The following is a 20,359-nucleotide window of genomic DNA, read 5'->3' as shown; positions in this document are numbered from 1 at the left end:
TAGGAGGAGGAAATCGTATTTAGGGCCAATTTGTACTTTCTTTGAGGGCCGGGGGAAGGATTTATCTGAACTCCCTCTACTCTGAAGAGGATCATTACATGGGACATGTAAAGGGCATAGTGGCAATAAGCCTAGTGTAATAGATTAAGGAAGCATGCTGAGTGGAACAAGACTATTTATATATAAAATAATGTCTAATGTTAACAATAACTGCCTTGAATCACATCACTATATATTCCAATTTTTTTTCTTTGCTTTTTTCTTTTATAGCACCTGATCATAACAAACATTATCTAAAGGCACTTCAGAGTCAGGTCAACACCTCACAATATTATAGAGAGAAACCAACAGTTAGCAGCTGGTGACAGTGAAGAGGAAAAACTCCCTTAACAGGAAGAAACCTCCAACAGAACTCTAAGTAGGGAGGGCAGTACACTTTAAACAGAGTAACTCAGTCACTTTGGCATTCCTGAGCCAATTTATGAGCAGTCTGTTCAAACTAGCAGAGGCCCACCAAGGGAGACTGAGAGGGAGGAGTGTGTGTCAGTGTGAAGTTCTTCATTCTGACAATTCACTATCTGGTTAATTTGGTTCCATGAGCATCTTCATCTTGTGCTTTCCTTCTCGGGAAATTTACACCAATGTTGGCGAAAGATTGTTAAAAAGGCCATTCATTTCATTATCAGATGAAAACATCACCTTGTGTGTCTGTGTTACTTTGACCTTATGCCCTCTAAAGACGCAGCTCCACTTAGTTCCTCTTTCTCTTTCTCGAGGTTCAAACTTCTGTGTTCAGGCAGGAAAACTCAGTTCAAGACTAGGTAGCTGTATTTTAAAATGTCAACTGTAATCTGATAATATGCAGTCTGCCAAGAAATATAAAAAAGTACAAATGAACCATCCATCCAGTTACTTGTATAAATGATTCTGTTCCAACATCCAAAAAAAAACAGAGGTGAATGGTCGACAGGGGCAAGCCTATGAAGACATGAGCCCCATGCTCCTGCACACAGGGTATCAGCATCACCTGAAACAAAGGGAACATTTCTTAAAACTTATTAAGATTCCTGTTATTCAACCTTGTGTACAGTATATAAATGATTTCTGTAGGAAGTCATGTGTGTGTGTGTTTAAGGTTAATCTTAATTGGTGAAGTATCTGAATCAGTGAATGAAACCTAATTGTGTTTCCCCAGACCATTGCACAGGAGAACAAGGAGCAGCTTCCTGTGGAGATCCAACCCTTCACTGTGCCCCAGGACAAAATCCTTAAGTAAGACTCTCACAGCTGCTGTGTAAAATACTGTGTGTGTGTGTGTGTGTGTGTGTGTGTGTTTGTGTTTGTGTTTGTGTTTGTGTGTGTTTGTGTGTGTGTGTGTGTGTGTGTGTAGTTCTAGGCTAGTGATCAGAGAAGTTGACCCTTGTTCTGGTGGGAACCACAAAGTTACACTGCTGTTTATAGATGTTCTATACTCAAATTTACACATGAATTGCTTGTAACCAGATTTTTTTTTTTTTTCAATTCGAGTAATTTTCCAAAAACTAATTTATTTATTTACACATTTATTCTCTCTAAAAACATGGCAGGTTTTGCATGGTGGAACTGCTGAAATTTTATTCAAATACCAGAACATGGTAATATGAACATGCACAAAGTATATATAGTATATTCAATTCAATTTTGGGGGGAAATAGTCAGTTTCTGTTACATGTCTTTTTCATAGCAGGGGCCTGGAAATAAGGAATACTTTGAAAACAGACTCCTAATGGAAAAGGGATCATCCAAAGAGAGATCTGTGTTTCATCACATGCTGTCCACTTCTCATTCAATGGCATCCTTTCAAAGGAATGTGCAGAGAGTTTTTCAGCTTCTATCCCCATGCATCAGAATGCTGAATTTACTTATTGTATAATGTGTTATAATGATAATAGCATTTATTATTTTAATTCTTTTTTTTTATTAGCCTACTGTTGTCGTTCACCACCTGAATGCAGTTCATATACCAAACTACTTCTAAGACAACATTAGAACTGCGGTGGTGCTATGGGACTGTTCAAGTTCATTGGATGGGACACAACGACTCGACCATGTTCCACTGATTCCCAAATTACTAGCAAAAAATAAACTGCTAACATTAGCTAAATAGCACATTGCTGCTGCTAAATAGTTGAAGCATAGACAGACCAGATCTACCTGCCAAATATTGTTAAATTCCTAAAGCACATCAATATCAATCTAAAAGGAAAATGGAAAGTATATTTATAATGTGTTTGGCCACATACCTGATGCCTGTCTCAAAGTAACTTGCGATTATTATTGATCAATAAGGGGACAACGCTCACATAAAGTAGCTAACCTGTTTAGTATTTGCTCTCCACCTATTTTCTTAAGCGAACCTATCAACGCCATGGGTGTCAGCCCCGCATGGAATTTCCCCAAACCAGGCATGCCAGGGTACAGTAGTGGTGCCACGTGTCCCCTATCCATCCTCAACCTGAGACCCACTACAGCTGCTACTCAAACACCATTGTTTTTAGGGCCCTTCAGACCATTTAAAAAAAAAAAAAAAAAAAAAAAAAAAAAAAACTTTATTCCCTCCAGGTTCCATTCTATAACAATCCTACTTCAGCAAAGGCTGGTTCACATACAAATCTAACCTCAGTTGTGAATATAGCTGTTACATTAGATATAAAAGGTTTTACATTCAGCATATTTATAATGTATAGTATATTTTAGTGAACATTTCCCCCCTTTGGGACCAACTAGTCACATATTCACACATTATCCAGTGAAGCCATTGCAAGGGTACAACAAATAGCAGTAATCAAGACAATGGTCCATACATAATGACAGGTTCAAACATAAGCATATACAGTGGGTACGGAAAGTATTCAGACCCCTTTAAATTTTTCAGTCTTTGTTTCATTGCAGCCATTTGCTAAAATCAAAAAAGTTCATTTTATTTCTTATTAATGTGCACTCAGCAACCCATCTTGAGAGAAAAAAAACAGAAATGTAGGAATCTTTGCAAATTTATTAAAAAAGAAAAACTGAAATATCACATGGTCATAAGTATTCAGACCCTTTGCTCAGTATTGAGTAGAAGCACCCTTTTGAGCTAGTACAGCCATGAGTCTTCTTGGGAATGATGCAACAAGTTTTTCACACCTGGATTTGGGGATCCTCTGCCATTCTTCCTTGCAGATGTCAGGTTGGATGGTGAACGTTGGTGGACAGCCATTTTCAGGTCTCTCCAGAGATGCTCAATTGGGTTTAGGTCAGGGCTCTGGCTGGGCCAGTCAAGAATGGTCACAGAATTGTTCCGAAGCCACTCCTTTGTTATTTTGGCTGTGTGCTTAGGGTCATTGTCTTGTTGGAGGTGAACCTTCGGCCCAGTCTGAGGTCCTGAGCACTCTGGAAGAGGTTTACTTCCAGGATATCTCTGTACTTGGCCGCATTCATCTTTCCTTCAATTGCAACCAGTCGTCCGTCCCTGCAGCTGAAAAACACCCCCATAGCATGATGCTGCAACCACCATGTTTCACTATTGGGATTGTATTGGGCAGGTGAGGAGCAGTGCCTTGTTTTCTCCACACATACTGCTTAGAATTAACGCCAAAAAGTTCAATCTTGGTCTCATCAGACCAGAGAATCTTATTTCTCATAGTCTGGGAGTCCTTCATGTGTTTTTTGGCAAACTCTATGCAGGCTTTCATATGTCTTGCAATGAGGAGAGGCTTCCTTCAGGCCACTCTGCCATAAAGCCCCGACTGGTGGAGGGCTGCAGTGATAGTTGACTTTGTGGAACTTTCTCCCATCTCCCTACTGCACCTCTGGAGCTCAGCCACAGTGATCTTTGGGTTCTTCTTTACCTCTCTCACCAAGGCTCTTCTCCCACGATTTCTCAGTTTGGCTGGACGGCCAGGTCTAGGAAGAGTTCTGGTCGTCCCAAACTTCTTCCATTTAAGGATTATGGAGGCCACTGTGCTCTTAGGAAGCTTGAGTGCTGCAGAAATTATTTTGTAACCTTGGCCAGATCTGTGCCTTGCCACAATTCTGTCTCTGAGCTCCTTGGGCAGTTCCTTCAACCCCATGAGTCTCATTTGCTCTGACATGCACTGTGAGCTCTAAGGTCTTATATAGACAGGTGTGTGCCTTTCCTAATCAAGCCCAATCAGTTTAATTAAACACAGCTGGACTCGAATGAAGGAGTAGAACCATCTCAAGGAGGATCAGAAGAAATGGACAGCATGTGAGTTAAATATGAGTGTCACAGCAAAGGGTCTGAATACTTATGAACATGTGATATTTCAGTTTTTCTTTTTTTAATAAATTTGCAAAAATTTCTACAATTCTGTTTTTTTTTGTCAAGATGGGTTGCTGAGTGCACATTAATGAGAAATAAAATGAACTTTTTTGATTTTAGCAAATGGCTGCAATGAAACAAAGAGTGAAAAATTTAAAGGGGTCTGAATACTTTCCGTACCCACTGTAAAGGATTGCAAATGGATCGTGTATTATCATTCTTACTTGTAACAAAACCCAACACATTGTGACGTAGTTAAGGGTTATGCAGTAGGCCTTGTTTCTAGTTAAACACATTAAGCAAATTTGGATAATTGAAATTACCATTGAAATCGTTTACACTCCAGGATCTCACTCCGTACACATCACAGCAAACTATTATTCTGGATCCAAAGTGAATGAAATTTAATAGCCAGTGCAAATTCAAAACATGCATAGTATGTAGTGTCTATACTCTTAGTTCAAACAAAGTGCTCATCAAACATCGTGCTCTGTATGTGCTTTTCAAACGTAATACTCTTTATGTGCTCTTCAAACATAATACTCTTTGAGAGAGCACTAATCTGGGGCGTCGAGTAGCTCAGTTGGGTGAGCATCCGCCCCATATGCAGAGGCTAAGGTCCTCGCTTCGAGTCCCACATCGGACAGCCCTTTGCTGCATGTCATTCCCCCTCTCTCTGCCTCCCCATTTCCTGTCTCTCTACTGTACTGTCAATAAAGGCATAAAAGGCCCAAAAAATTTTTTTCAAAAAAGAGAGCACTAATCTGTTGTTATAGTGTGGTGTGTTGTTCACACACACAATTGTGAAAGTCTGTGAGATTATATAGTCCACAGTGACTGATGTATTGCATGATCCGAAGTTCACTGTGGCTGAATGTTGGGACGTATTCCGATTCCTCATAGGACTCAAGGACAATACAGACTCTCAGGCGGTGGGCAAGAAAATTGTTGTTGAGAGCCATTTCTTTCACTTGGCATTGAAACTGGTTATAGCACTGGCACTTACTGATCTGGTACCGTTTGGTAGAATGCTGCTTCAGCACGTTGCTTTTCATACGGCGCAGTGCCTGAACTTCTTCTTGTGGGCAATCTTCTAACATTCGTCGTAACTCCTGTGGCGTCATGTCAACCACTTAGTTTGGGTCTCCAACTTCCTTGGGTGCAGAAACATTAGCAGTGTTATTTTCAGCAGTGTTATCTCAGCAGTGTTTTCTCCAACAGCGGTGCTGGTGGAAGGTTGTGGGGTGTTTCCTCTGGTGATTGGGGCTCTTGATCAGAATCAGTTTGTGCTGCCCATGGCCATAGAAGCATATACCTGGAATCCGGGGGTGGTTAGAGAGTAGGATTCCTCTTCTGGCTCCTTGGTAGGAAGTGGTGGTTCTGGCTGTTGGACTGGCATCTCACTTTGGAGCAACTGGTACAGTATTGAAAGCTTTGGTGGAGGTGGTGTCAATGGTGGAAAGGTTCCTGTGGCGGGTCCTCCTTGGACTAGAACTGTGTATCCTGAGGCAGTAGGTTGCTTTCCGAACTCCAAATCCTGGGCTTTCTGGTTGAATCTTTTTCTAACTGTTCAAGCAGAAGACTCTCATATGGGCCTCTGAAATATGACACAGATTGGTCTCCCTGTGCACATCTCTTGAGGTGTTAAGTGTGTTAGTCTGTTAGTCTGTGATTTAGTAGACATTAGTGCCAGTGGTAAAGCCTCCGTCCAGTATAACTTAACATCGCTGTCTGCCATTATTTTATTATATTAAATGCCAATAGCTCGTTCTACTGCTCCCTTTAACTGAGGATGGTACACACACCCAAACTTTTGCTTTGTCCCTAGCATCTTTAATGTTATCTTAATTGCTTGTGCTACAAAATGTGGTCCATTGTCTGAGCTGATAGTATCTGGCAAACCAAACCGTGGAAAAACCTCTCAGCACTTGGCCACTGATTTATAGTCTGGTCGCATTGTTGGTGTTGCTTCAATCCATCTAAATCTATCAAACATAACCAAAATGTATCTCATTCTTCATATTCATTGGATCATGTCCACATAATCTTTCATTAGGTGCCTAAAGGGACCATTTGGTGTCAGAATATGTGCAATTGGAGCTGAAAAAGCTTTCCTTTTGTTATATTGTGCACACACTTCATATTCATGCAATGTTCTATCAACTGTGGCTGCCAAAAATGGTGATCACAAACTGCTAGGAGGCGTTTAATAACGTCCCCCTTATGCAATGGTCAGAACCATGCACATTTCTTATGGCAAAATGCAACAATGAAACAGGCAACACAAAATGACCATGAGAGCTTCTCCACAAACCCTTTTGAGGAACATCTTGTGTGACCTTGATAGCCCCCTTTTTCAACAACACCAACTTCTCAAACAGATCAGCTCTCTCCTGTGCCTGTATTAGAAAAGGTAGAGTTGTTCACGAGGTTCACAATCTTCAGCTACCAACAATTGGCCCGTAATTGTGCCAACTGCTGCAAAAAGGTGGCACAACTGCTAAGTTGTTGCTAATTTGCTAAGTTATTGCCCTTGGCATTAAAGAAAACATTGTGTCAAACACAGCAGAGACAGCTTCCACGTGTGTTCAGGGGTGCCATGTGACACACACCAAATGCAGCAGTTAATGCTTTCATTTAAAATGGCGTAACCAGTATGGTTTCCTGGAGCATCCCTGAAACAGGAGCCATTCACAAACAATGTGAGATTCGCTGTGATTGGTTGATTATACAGATCATCACGTGCTTGCATGAAGGTGTCTGTTGTTTGGACACAGTCATGCGGTGTTCCATCCACAGGCAACACCGTCCCAGTTGCAGGATTCACTGTATTGCATCTTTGGATGGTGAGTTCAGGTGCTGAAAGTATAACTTCATAACCTGTTTTTCTAGCTTGAGTTAGAAGGAAATGTTGGCTTGTGAGCAATGCATATCATTGGTGAGATGTGTATAAGACAACCTTGTGTCCCATGGTCAACGCTGATGCCTTTTGAAAAGCAAAGGCTGCTGCTGCCAATCCCTGATAACAGGGTGTGCCATTCAATGTTATCCAATTTGGTGCTGTAGTAGGCTAATGGTTGTTTACCTATAGGTGTATTTTGCATCAATACTGCACTCTCATATCCAGATTTTTCTGCAACATATAAATAAAATGGCTTGGAATAGTCAGGGTTGTCCAGTGCTGGGGCAGATTGCAGGTCTCCTTTTAGTGCATGGAAGGCTCCCTCTGCCTCCTCTCTCCACTATAGTTTGGCTGAGTTGTTTGTTTGTCCTGCTGCCCGTATTAGGGCTTGCAGAGGCGTTTTTTTTTGTTTATAGCATAGTCACAAAGCCACGGACAACTGAATCCCCCCATCCCCAGAAAAGAAAACATTTGTCCCACTGTAGCTTTTAACTGTGATGGAGCAATTCAATTCTTATTTCCACACAGTGTTCTGCCCAGATATTCAACTTGTTTTTGACAAAATTTAAGTTTCTCTTTGCTGACTTTATGTCCTCCTTTGCTAGCGTTGTTAGCACTGCAATTGAGTCCTTTTCACACTGTTGTTTATTCGGATTACAAATTAACAAATCATCCACATATTGGATTACAGTACTTGGAATGTTTAAGTGTTGCAGATCTTGATCCAGCATTCTGTTAAAAATTGATGGGCTTTCTACATAGCCCTGTGCTAGGCGTGTGTATGTGTATTGCTGTCCTTGATAAGTGAATGCAAACTGGTGTTGTGAGTCTGGATGTAGTGGCACACTGAAAAAGGCTGAACATAAATCAGTGACTGTATACCAGTGTGGATCAGGTGGAATGTTTGAGAGCAGCGTATGGGGGTCTGGAACCACAATTGTCTCAGCATCAAAAATGGAATTGATAGCTCTAAGGTCATTCACTAATCGATAATCATTAGAGTGTGCTTTCTTAATTGGAAAAATGGGAGTATTGTAAGGGGTCTTTTTGTACCAAAACCAAAACCTCTGCCTCCGTCAAGCCTCCGCTGGTGGGGGAGTACTCCTGCCAGCCCACAGACCTGCCCCTGTACCTCCGTCTTAACAACCCTATCAGGAATTATACCCCTAACCAGAAGAAACCTAACAGTTATGAGGCCTTCACCGAGCCTGAACACCTGGTCGGCCCGGGGAGAGGTCCCTACACAGATTCCCTACCCTACGGTGTATGTGTGTGCCCTAAGGTCGTCAGTGGTGTTGCTGTAGTGTGGTTGCGCTGGGCGGTTTCCTCTTCAAATAACCTCTTGTCCTTAAGCTTGTGAGTTCTCTCTCGGAATGAAGCTGATAATAATGGCTAATAAAGTTTTAAGTAATTTTTTTTTTCCCCAGTTAGTTATTTTTGCGATGCCACAAGAAAATTAAAATAAAAAATTAAGAGATTGAACAGGCTCTGTTCAGCACCTACATGCTGTCATTTAACCTCAGTCAAGGCTGATGGCAAACAGAAAGGTGACCATTAAATTTTTTGTTACATTTGTCCTATTTGATTTTATTGAAAATTGTTAACTGGCTGACATCAATTACTCATGCAAGGAATAAATTAAGAACACTCCACAAACGAGGACACTCACATTCGCAAATAACCAACTCTCACCAGTTTTTAAAATTTGATCTAACTGACTGACATCAATTTCCCACGCAAGGAATGCTTCATTCAAAAATCAGTACCACATCCTCAGGACCAGCATAAATCAGGAACACTCCATGAACAAGGCACTCACTTTCGCAAACAATCAACTTTCACCAGTTTTAAAGTTTGAAAAAATTGCAGAGCCTGCTTAGACCACTACGCCACACGACACCCCAGAGTCAATTCTTGTCACTCCATTCACTGAAGGCCATCTTCAGATCCCTGTACTCCTATTCCCGCCCATTCCTGATACGCGCCACAATAGCTGTGTCATCCGAGTATTTCTGGATGTGGCAAGACTCACAGTTGTATTTAAAGTCTGCCGTATACAAGGTGAACAGGAACAGAGCCAGAACAGTCCCCTGTGGAGCCCCCAGCGCTGCTCATCACTGTCCATGAGACACAGTTACCCAGCCTGACGTACTGTTGTCGTCTTGTAAGGTAATCCACAATCCAAGATATGTAACAGGGATCCACCCCCATCCCTTCCAGCTTGTCTTTAAGAATGGGGGATTGGATGTGTCAAGGCCGGGTAGATGGACTCAGGAGCAGGGAAGGAGGCAGAGGCGGAGGTCAGGTAACAAGAGTGTTTATTGTGGGATGGTATGGCAGGGAGGCTGGTGCTGGCAGATTAAGGCAGATGGGCAGGCTGGCGGAGAATGAGCTCTGGCTGGAGATGCAGGCTGGAGTCAGGGCGGAGGGTGTAGCTGGAGTGCAGAAAAGAGAACAGGTTAAGTTTTGCAGGGCTAGGACTACAAGCTAGAGTACTGACAAAGATGAGAGCTGACGACGTCACTAAGAGGTAGCAGTGTCTATAATCCAGCGCTGACTGACTGTGGCCCAAGATCTTATGTAGTGTGGGTTGATGGCCAGATGAGCAACAGCTGAGAGGCCCCGACTCCAGCACAGCAGTCTCCCATCTGTAATCAGACTTGAACACACAACTAGGGAGCAGGGGCAGAGGACATGACAGGATGGTGTAAAATGCACTTGAGAAATCAAAGAACATAATCCTCATGTAACTATCTGGCTCATCCAAGTAAGAATGCTCTTGGGCAGGGGTCCACAGGCCTCTGTCTCTCCTGGCTGGCTTGCCAATTTATGTTGGAGAAAAAAGTCCACGTCCGGGCCAGAGTCCAATTCTAGACCTCTTCAGCAACACTTAACTTTCAACAAAGCTGCACTTTTGTTGGAGTCAAAAAAGATTTTAAAAAATAAGTCACCGGAGATGATCAGAGTCCAATGAAATTGAATTTATTCTTTCACAAGAAGAAAAGCGAGATCAGATCCAGGTCTGAACTGTGCCTGTGCACCATCATATATAGTTAGATTATTCCTCCTTAGGTGGCCTCTCTACCTATTTTCTAAAGCATCTTATCAACGCCGCCTCGCGTGAAATTTCCCCAAACCAGGCATGTCAGGGTATAGTAGTGGGGCCAGGTGTCCAGAAACCTCCTATCTATCCTCAACCTGGGCCTCGCTACGGCTGCTACTCAAACGCCATTGCTCCCAGACCCCTTCAGACCATTTTTTTTTTTTTACTTTATTCCCTCCAGGTTCGATTCTATAACAATACTACTTCAGCAAAGGCTGGTTCACATACAAATCTGACCTCAGTTGTGAATATAGCTGTTACATTGGATATATATGTTTAACATTCAGTATATTTATAATGCATAATGCATAGTATATTTTAGTGAAAATTTACTACAACACAGCTATAAGCTGTCATCAGCGTAAGAGACACTTGTAAATCAGACCATGTATTAATTAAGAAAAAAATAAATAAAAATTAAGAATATATCTATAAAAAGGAGACAGTTAAATACAATATGCATCTCAAGGATCTGAGTTTAACAAGGACAGATAGGTAAGAGCTACAGTATAGGTCCCCATTAATAAGTGATTATCACTAGACCTCCAAACAAACAATCAATGCAAGTCAGCGTCACATTTCCACCTGCATTCAGTATATATATATATGTGTGTGTGTGTATGTATGTATATATATATACATGCACACACACACACACACACACACACACGTGTGTTTATATGATAACGGTTATCTAAAATGAGTTATAAATGTAATGTAAGCATGGAAGAACATGTCAGAGTTAGCACTTGCTCTCCACATGACTGTTGTCTTATTGTTTCCAGGGTTTACTCTCAAATGTCACAGGTAACAAACAACCTGACACACCCACAGTTCCAGCTGACGGAGGAAGAGGAGGAGGCTGATATCATTTGGAGCTATGATCACATCAAAGACTACAGGTCAGAAACTCAGCCACACACACACATTTATACAGTCCACAGTGGCCGTCAACAGTTCTTGATGGAAGTGAAGACTGTATCTCCACGTAGGCAAATCATTTAATCAAGACAGATAATATAGATGCAGACATGATTTCAAAAATAAAAACTAAAACAGAGCAACAACAGCTAAATAATTATAATTAGAATCCAGGGCTAAGAGCAAAATAAGACACATAAGGCATCAATTCACCTTTGATTCTTGCCTTGGAGCAAACCAATGGGGTTTTAAAGCTCCAGTAGAGGTTGCCCTTGTCTTCTTATGTGCATGTGGTGTATTCCTTACTTTGCTGCTAAGCACTGAGGTGCTGATCCAGGATTTGAGGACAGAGGTTACCAGAGTTTGGAGAGTATGTCTCCTATACTTAACTTGGGACTCCAGGGGGGTATTTCATAAACGTCGCTAAGGAAATCTGCGCTTAACTGAAAAAGCCTGGTTAGAATTAACAACAACCCATCAGACTCAAGCCACCACATTAAGATGATTTAGCCGATCCTTGTCAACGTTAACTTAAACCAGGCTTGGACAAGCTGCATTATGCGCATACACTGACTATACAAGCAGTCAAGAACAGTCAATTGTGGAAAAGAAGATCATGTCACAGAAAGAACGGGAAATAAGAGCCAATGCCCTGCTGTTTAGGGCTACCAACCATCCTGTATAATATGTGAATAATGTAATGTCAAGCAAAACCCAACCAGTTATAGCTACAGGTGGAGTGGATAAGTTTATCAGTTAGCAGTAGTCTGACAAGCTCTGAGAAAATACACCTATGCTCACTTTCTTCAGGTAAAGTCAGTATGCAGCGCTCCAATAGCTCACCCAGCAGAGCGCATATCATCAGTGTTAACTCATAGCTGCAGTGGCAGGGGTTCAAGTCTGACCCGTGGCATCAGAATAAAGGCACTAAATGTTTAATTCTATATTGCAAACTGCAGGCTATTATTATTGTCTTTGTTAGCCCATTTTACACAATAACCAATGTAGGTAAGGAGGCAATAATCAGCAGATTGATCATGCTAATATTTCATCCATTCACTTAGATTTGGAGCTAAAGGTTAAGATAGTTATTTATTTTATAATTCATAAATACGATTGATAGCCTACATTATTATTATGACAATGCACAATTTAAAACCTCTACATAAATAACCAAATCAATCTATCCTGTATAATTCATAAGCAGGGGATCCTATAAGCCACAGTGATGGAAGGGAAATCTGAGTTATATTAGCGGGACTTAACAAAATAAGCCACGATTTTCCCTTATCTGCTTTGATGGAATAGGGCCCAGAGTTCCTTGGTCCTATAATACAGTACATATAAACAATATAGGAAGATAAAAACAAAGTCAACGGTCTATGTATTAAATAGTGACTGAACAGGCTTATATATGCCTGCCTGCATTCTTATCAAAAAAGAGTTGATCACACTTGTAACCCTCAAAAATAGCTCTGTAAACCATTCTTTCGAAAACGAAAAGCAAGTTACAAATTTTAAAATGTTTAATATCATTGTTCCATAATTTAAGCCCAACAATAGAAATGCATCCTTTTAATTTCTTTTTTTAACTTTTTGTACTGTAAACTTACAAACAAGTTTCAGATCATATGTGATTTGAATATTATTTGCATCATTTTACATTATACTACATCCTTGGAGGTGTATAAAGGTAGATGTCCATGTGTTGTTTGATTATAAAGCAGGTCTAGGTTCTATATTAATACTATGAAAGTGTCAAAGCACTCAGTCCACAGAAAAATGCACATAGCCTGTATTCAGAAACTTAGCCTTAAAACCAGCCATCAGGACTTCTGGAACTTTTTGATGTCACAACAAATCAGTCATGCCCCAAGCCCTGCCAACCTGGACCCACCAGCCCAACCTTGCAGGATTTGGTTTCTCTGAGTGTTTGCCTGAAATCTGTGAAGCAAGAGGCAAGGGTTTTTGAAGCGGGCTGCCCTCAGAAGTGTCAGAGCCAAGACTTTCCCGCCGGCAACGGCACGTTCATTAATCTGCCACCTGTACCACTCACAGATCGCTGGACTATACTAGTAGACCGTAGACCTCAAGGAAAAATACGGGTAGTTTCTCTGTCCATGTCCGGTTGCTACCGTGGGCCACCGACCGAAACCAGACAGTGGTCTGCTATACATAGCAGAATTATTGTATCTAGCAATAAACTTATCAGATGTCTCAGCACAAATGGCCCGTCTTTTGACTAGTTTTCAGCCAGGTGAATTTTTGGTCATCAAAGCAATATTGAAAAAAATACAAGTGATCTGAAATCCCAACATCTAGTACACACTTTGGGGTTATATCAAGACCTTTAGAAATAACCAGGTCGAAAGTGTGGCCTTGATTATGTGTAGGCCCTGCAGAGTGCTGAATGAACTCAAAAGATGATAATACGTCAGTGAACTGGTTAGCAAAACGATCAGTGGCATTATCAATGTGAATGTTAAAATAACCAGAAATAAGAATTGAGTCATATTCAACAGTAATTTTAGATAAAAGCTCACCAAACTCAGGTCTGGACTGAGCCTTGCCATGGTGCATATCAGAGTGAAAACGCTATAAACAGGATAAAGTCAACTGCTTTGTTCCCTTTCTGTTATTGTGCACACCATCCACTCTGTACAGGCTTGAATTAGTCCAGAATTAGTCAAAGCTTGAGATAAAATCGAATCGTGCAGTAGAGCAGAGATTTTTTTAACCAGTCCTGGAGACTGAAGAGTTGGCTAAAGTGTTCAGAGTTTTTGAAGAGAGTGGAATGGGTCCAGACATTAGACAACGTTTTCCCAGACTCTCAATTGTGTAGCACAGAGACTCATGGTCTGCCTGTAATTTGCTGGAATTTCTGTCCATGACGTCATTTGTTCCCACATGTGTTAAAACAATGATGACAGTGGGATGTAGGTCAATGAGAGTCAGAATGAGTTCAATTAAATCTACTACCTTGCCAAAGGAGAGACAATAGTTGAGAGGGAGAGTCAAATACCTAACAACAGAGTCACCTACTATCAAAATCTCCAGGTTACTGCTTACTACATTGGTGGTGTAGACAGCGAGGTTTGGTAGAAGCTGACAGATAGCTGACAGAATTGGCTTTGCTATTTCCTTCGGCATGACCTCCACTCAGCAGCGGTGAGGGTGAGTTTGGTAGAGCCAGAGGAGCAAAGAAGTTGGACAACTCCAGGTCGGTGAAATCATCTTGGGAATCATGAAGGGGAAGGGAGTGGCTGTTCTTGCCTTTAACCACAAGGCCCAAGTGGAACAGCCAGGAGATGGGTCGACTGAGTGTTTTACGCTCACTAGTAGACTGGTGGACTCAGGCTCAGGACACTCTAACGAGGATGGCCGGGAGCCGAGGTCAGCCTGACGCTGGAGAAGAACCGAGATGGGCTCCGCAATGGAGGCTAACTCACACCTGATCTCAGAGATAAGTGAGGATATAGTGGCCAAGCCCACGCTTTAGGCCACTGAGGTGCTCCACCACGGATTAGTTAATTGACGCACATTTTCACCTTCCGATTAAATGAAATATTGTCCATTCAGTACTTGCCGGTTGTAAATTGTCCATTTATTCCATGTAGTATTTCTTTTCCATTCAAACATTAATAGTCCAACAACAGTTCACAAATTCACAACTCAACTGCAGCTCCTCTGCCTTGAGTTTCATGTCACCAGGTGAATACAGAGTAGGTTCGGTGAGTGTGTGTGTGTGTGAGTGCGGGTGTGGTCAAAAATCTGTTTCCCTTTCCGGGTGGCACCTGAACCTACACAGGTTAGTTCCTACTTATAGTAGATGTCTTAATTGGCTCCTACACACCGGCCCCTAATTGTAAGTGGTAGACAAACATTACAATTCAACACAATAATACAGGAGCCAAAATGTGAAAATCTCAAATATGTACATGAGTATGCAAATAACATCATTCAATTTACCCCTCTTGTATTAAGCAAAGCTTAGTTACAGGTCTCTCAATAATGTTGCTTTTAGTCTGTAGCTTGACAGAACGCACTAGGCCCCTTTTGTCAGGAAAAACCTCCAACACCTTTCCAAGAGGCCAAGAACCACGTGGAGCTGATGAATCCATGATGACTACTACATCACCAGGAACTAAACTCCTTTTCCTCTGGTTCCACTTCTGTCTCTCTTGCAGCAATGGCAGATATTCCCGGACCCAGCGCTTCCAGAACAGATTAGATATGTATTGAACTTGCTTCCATCTGCGTTTCACATACATATCAGATGGATCAAAAAGTCCAGGCGGCAAAGCTGGTTTTCCTTTCAGAAGCAGGAGATGATTTGGTGTGAGAGGCTCCAAGTCATTTGGATCGTCAGACAACTTGGTGATAGGACGATCATTAAGAATTGCTTCTACTTCACACATGACAGTGTGGAGTCCATCATCATCCAACATCTGCTGGTGCAAGACTGACTTGAGTACACGCCTTGCTATGCGTATCATGCGCTCCCAAACGCCACCATGATGAGAACCCGCTGGTGGATTGAAACTCCACTCAATGCCAGCCGGCATGAGAGCTCCTTGAATCTGCTCATGATTCAATGCAGCAAGAGCCTCTCTAAGTTCTCTTTCCGCACCGACGAAGTTGGTTCCATTGTCTGACCTGATATGGACGACTTGACCTCTCCTGCTAATAAACCGACGAAGAGCATTTATACATGCGTCAGTCTCAAGGGAGTTGGCCACCTCCAAATGAACTGCTCTACTTGCCAAGCAGGTAAATATCACTCCATATCGTTTGTAAGTTGTTCTGCCTTTCCTTACTTCCACAGGTCCAAAATAGTCCACTCCAACATTGGTGAATGGTGGTAGATCTGGGCTAATTCTTTCCTTAGGAAGGTCTGCCATCTTCTGCTCCATAGCTCTTCCATTAAAGCGTCTGCAAAAGCTGCATTTGGATATGATCTTCCTCACAGCTGAGTTGGCACTAGTAATCCAAAACTTCCTCCGCAGTGCAGACAATGTATGGTTTCGACCACTGTGACCCAATAACTGGTGGATATCTTTGAGAATAAGCATAGAAATATGCTGCTCTTTGGAGAGGATGAGTGGATGTTTTACCTCCAAAGGCATTGCTCCCTTGCTTAATCTCCCTCCAACTCGTAAGAGTCCGTCTTCCAATATTGGATCCAGCTTATAGATGGAACTTTGTCTGCTTACTGTTCTTCTTTCAGACAACAGGGAAGAAATTTCGTCCTTAAATCTTTGTTGCTGACAATAGCGAATGATTGCCAACTCTGCCTCCACCAGATCATTTGGCATCAAGATGTTCCTATGTTTGATCGCAGTCTTTGATCTCTTTACTTGAGTATTTACACAGGCCTCCAAACCTTTTCTTGAACGACTGCGTTCCAACAAGATTCCTTTCAGCCGGAGAAACCACGCCACTGACACCTTGAGATTTTTCCAGTCTGAGAAGTAACTCATAAGTTGGCAGTAAGTGAACCGTTACCAACAACATTCACCAAGGCATCCCTTTTTACTTCTGGATCGTCCGCATCCACTTGGACATCACCACCATAATTTGCTGGCCAGTCTTTCTCAGACTTCCACAAAAACTTGGGACCCTCCAGCCAACTATGGTTTTGCAGAAAGTCTGACACCTTTACTCCTCTGGAGGCAGCGTCAGCAGGGTTGTCCTTGGAGCCAACATGTCTCCACTGGGAAGGGCTTGAAACTTCTCTTATGGCTGTGATCCTGTTCGCCACAAATGTATGGAAACGTTTGTCTTCATTATTGATGTACTTCAAAACTGAAGTGCTGTCTGTCCAAAACACAGATTCATCAAAGTGAAGTTGAAGCTCTGACTTTAACATCACATCCATCCTAGCAGCCAGAACTGCAGCTGTTAGTTCCAGTCGTGGAATAGTTACAGATTTTAATGGTGTAACTCTGGCCTTTCCTAATAAGAACGCAACATGAGCCGTACCTTTGGAGTTCTGCAGCCTGATGTAAGTTACAGTGCCATAACCATCTTTACTGGCATCTGCAAAATGATGTAGTTGCCTGTGTATGGGTGCACCAAAGTCTTGCGGCTTTATGCATCTATCAACTCTGAACGATGCTAACAACTCCAGATCTGCCAACCATCTTTTCCACTGACTTTCGATATCTGGTGGCATGACATCGTCCCATCCACAGCTTCTCCTGCAGAGCTCTTGTTGCATGATTTTTGCAGACAAAGTGACTGGTGCCAACATACCTAAAGGGTCGTACACTGAGCTGGCTGTGGACAACATGCCACGTCTGGTTAGAGACTGTTGCTTCACTTCCAACTTGAACTTAAAGGAGTCTGACTCGACGCACCAAAGCAGACCTAAAGCTCTTTCCATAGGAAGATTGTCTCGATCCAGATTCAGCTCTTTCAGATCTTTAGCCCGTTGCTCTTCTGCAATTGTCTGCAACACTGCCCGACTGTTGCTAATCCATTTCTCCAAAATGAAACCACCTCTTTTACAGAGAGCCGAGAGATCTTTTATGATCTGGATGGCCTCCTTTTCTGAGCCCAGGCTCATCAAACAATCATCCACATAAAAGTTTTGCTTGACAGCTTGAACAGTCTCAGCAGAAAAGTCAGACTTGTTGTCATCAGCAGTCCGCCTCAGCGCATAACTAGCGCAACTGGGTGATGAAACAGCTCCAAACAAATGCACCGTCATCCTGTAGTCCTGAAGCTCTCTGCTCATGTCCCCTTGTGGCCACCAGAGAAAGCGCAGAAAATCTCGATCCTGTTCTGCAACCTTCACCTGGTGAAACATAGCCTGTATGTCACCCATAACTGCTACAGGCTCCTGCCTGAATCGAGTGAGAACTCCAAGCAGTGAACTGGTAAGGTTGGGTCCTTGCAACAGTTCTCCATTTAATGATGCTCCTTTAAATGTGGCACCACAGTCAAATACCACTCGTAAGGAGCCTTTTCTGGGATGATAAACACTGTGGTGTGGTATGTACCAGATCTTTCCACTTTGCAAATGCTGCTGAGGAGCTTGCTCCGCATATCCTTTATCAATAACCCCGTTGAGAAAGCTTGAATATTCCTTGTGCAGTGTTGGGTTACTGACAAACCTTTTCCTCAATCCAAGTATCCTTTGTTTTGCCACTGCAAAGTTGTTTGGAAGAAGAACATCAGGTTTCTTAAGAGGCAGCTTCAGGGTGTACCTCTCATTCTGTAGCTCTGCAGAGGATTCCATGACTTCCAAAAACTTAAGGTCCTCTCGAGACATTTCTTTGTCCTCTGAGGTTTTTTCATTAAAGTCATGCATATACTGATTCTTCAGCATGATTTCCAAGTTAGACACTGAAATCCTGTTCACCACAACAGAGGAAAGCTCCATGTCAAGACTGCTGCCATTTCCACTTCCAGTTAAAGGGCCATTGATAACCCATCCCAAAACTGTTCTTATAGCGTATGGGCTATCTCCAAAACTGTTGACAATTTCCCATGGTTCCAATAACTTGGGAGCGTTGGTTCCTATCAACATGTCAACATTGGCGTTTATACTTGGAATATGGACTTTCGACAGATGAGGCCACCTTTTAACATCTGCGGCAGTAGCAATATTGTCTACTGTGACTGGCATCTTCTTCTGTGTGAGGACTTCTGGAAGGAGATAAAAGTTGTTTTCCTCAAGACCAGACACCTCCAAACCCAATAAGGAGTGTGCAGGAACAACTTTTTCCTGTCCCATTGTTTTCAAAAGAAAATGGGTTCTTTTCCCTGTAATGTTCAACTTCTGCATAAGATCCTCTGAACAGAATGTAGCTGAACTTCCAGGGTCCAGAAAGGCATAGGTCTGTATGACCTCACTTCCCTTGGTGGACTTAACCTTCACCGGCACAATAGAGAGAATGCAGCGATCCTTTCCGGCCCCTGTATGCCCACATGTCTGAGGGAGAGTTGATGGTTCTAACTCCACATCTGCCTTCTTGATATGGAGCACGGTGGGATGTTGTTGCTCACAAACTTCACAAATCATGCGCTTATTACAGGTCCGGCTAAAGTGTCCGGTGCATAAGCATCCAAAACAAATGCCTTTCTCCTTCAGAAAATTAATTTTGTCTCGGTGCTTCTTTCCTTTGAACTGTTGGCATTTTTCTAAAGGATGAGCACGTGAACAGCAATGACAGTTTTGGCTTTCCTGTTTCTTGAAGTCATTTTGAGTAACCTTGTTTTCCACGGAGTACATGGGTGCTACTGTAGTGGCAAAACTGCTTCCTTTCGCTCCACTCCTTGACTGTAGCTTTAGCTTGTTGGTAGGATTTAAACCAACAGATTTTGGTGTTACGACTTCAAGATCTCCAAAGATGGGGTCAGAAAGAATCACCACATGCTTTTCAAGAAATAAAACCACATCCAAAAAATGAGCTCTGTCACGGGAGGCTTCGATAATTTCATGGGCCTTAGTTCTCCATCTTACCCTGAGCTCGAATGGCAGTTTGGAAATGATCAGTCTCATATTAGTTGGCAAATCCAACTCGTACATGTAATGAAGTTCTTCCATAAGATTGCAACATCCACGCAGAAACAAAGCATAAGCTTGTAGAGCTTTGACATCCTCTGACTTGATTGTTGGCCAAGCCAGAACCTTTTCTGTATATGCAGCTGAAATCTTGTAATCATTTCCATAATGTTCCTTGAGAAGACCCTTTGCCACAATGTAGCCACGTTCAGGAGCCATGTGTTGACAGCTACGAACCAATTCCTTTGGCTGTCCCCTTGTGAATTGTTCCAGGTAATATAAGCAGTCAGCTCCACTAGCTTTGTCCTCCACTCCTTGTTCGAATGCTTTAATGAAAGCTTTATATTGAAGTGGATCTCCTTCAAATACAGGAATGTCTCGTGTTGGAAGAGACAATAAGCGCTGCTGGTGAACAAGAGTAGCTGTGATTTCATTTTGCTTGTGCATAATAGCAATAACATCTCCAGATGTAATTTCATCACCTCGTAGGTTTGCATGTTGCCTGTTTTCCAAAGCAGTTGTTGTAGCAGCTTGCAAACCTTGTGATGTTTTTCCATGTTTTTCATCATATGCATCAGCATCTTGTTTTATTGCACTTGAATCATGTATTTGAGT

At 42.2% G+C, this 20,359-nt stretch overlaps 1 protein-coding gene across 2 annotated transcripts in view; it reads left to right on the top strand.

Moving 5' to 3' along the window:
• ttll12 (tubulin tyrosine ligase-like family, member 12) overlaps positions 1-20,359 on the top strand; it is a 36,371-nt gene that overhangs the window by 6,855 nt on the left and 9,157 nt on the right. For both annotated transcript variants that reach the window (XM_056367837.1, XM_056367836.1), the window contains 2 exons: positions 1,196-1,272; positions 11,097-11,213. In XM_056367837.1, coding sequence (XP_056223812.1) covers positions 1,196-1,272; positions 11,097-11,213 — 194 coding nt within the window. The remainder of the gene's footprint in view (positions 1-1,195; positions 1,273-11,096; positions 11,214-20,359) is intronic.

This window comes from Seriola aureovittata, chromosome 22, assembly GCF_021018895.1.
Source record: "Seriola aureovittata isolate HTS-2021-v1 ecotype China chromosome 22, ASM2101889v1, whole genome shotgun sequence".
Classification (NCBI taxonomy): domain Eukaryota; kingdom Metazoa; phylum Chordata; class Actinopteri; order Carangiformes; family Carangidae; genus Seriola; species Seriola aureovittata.
This window is presented reverse-complemented; position numbering and strand designations above follow the sequence as displayed.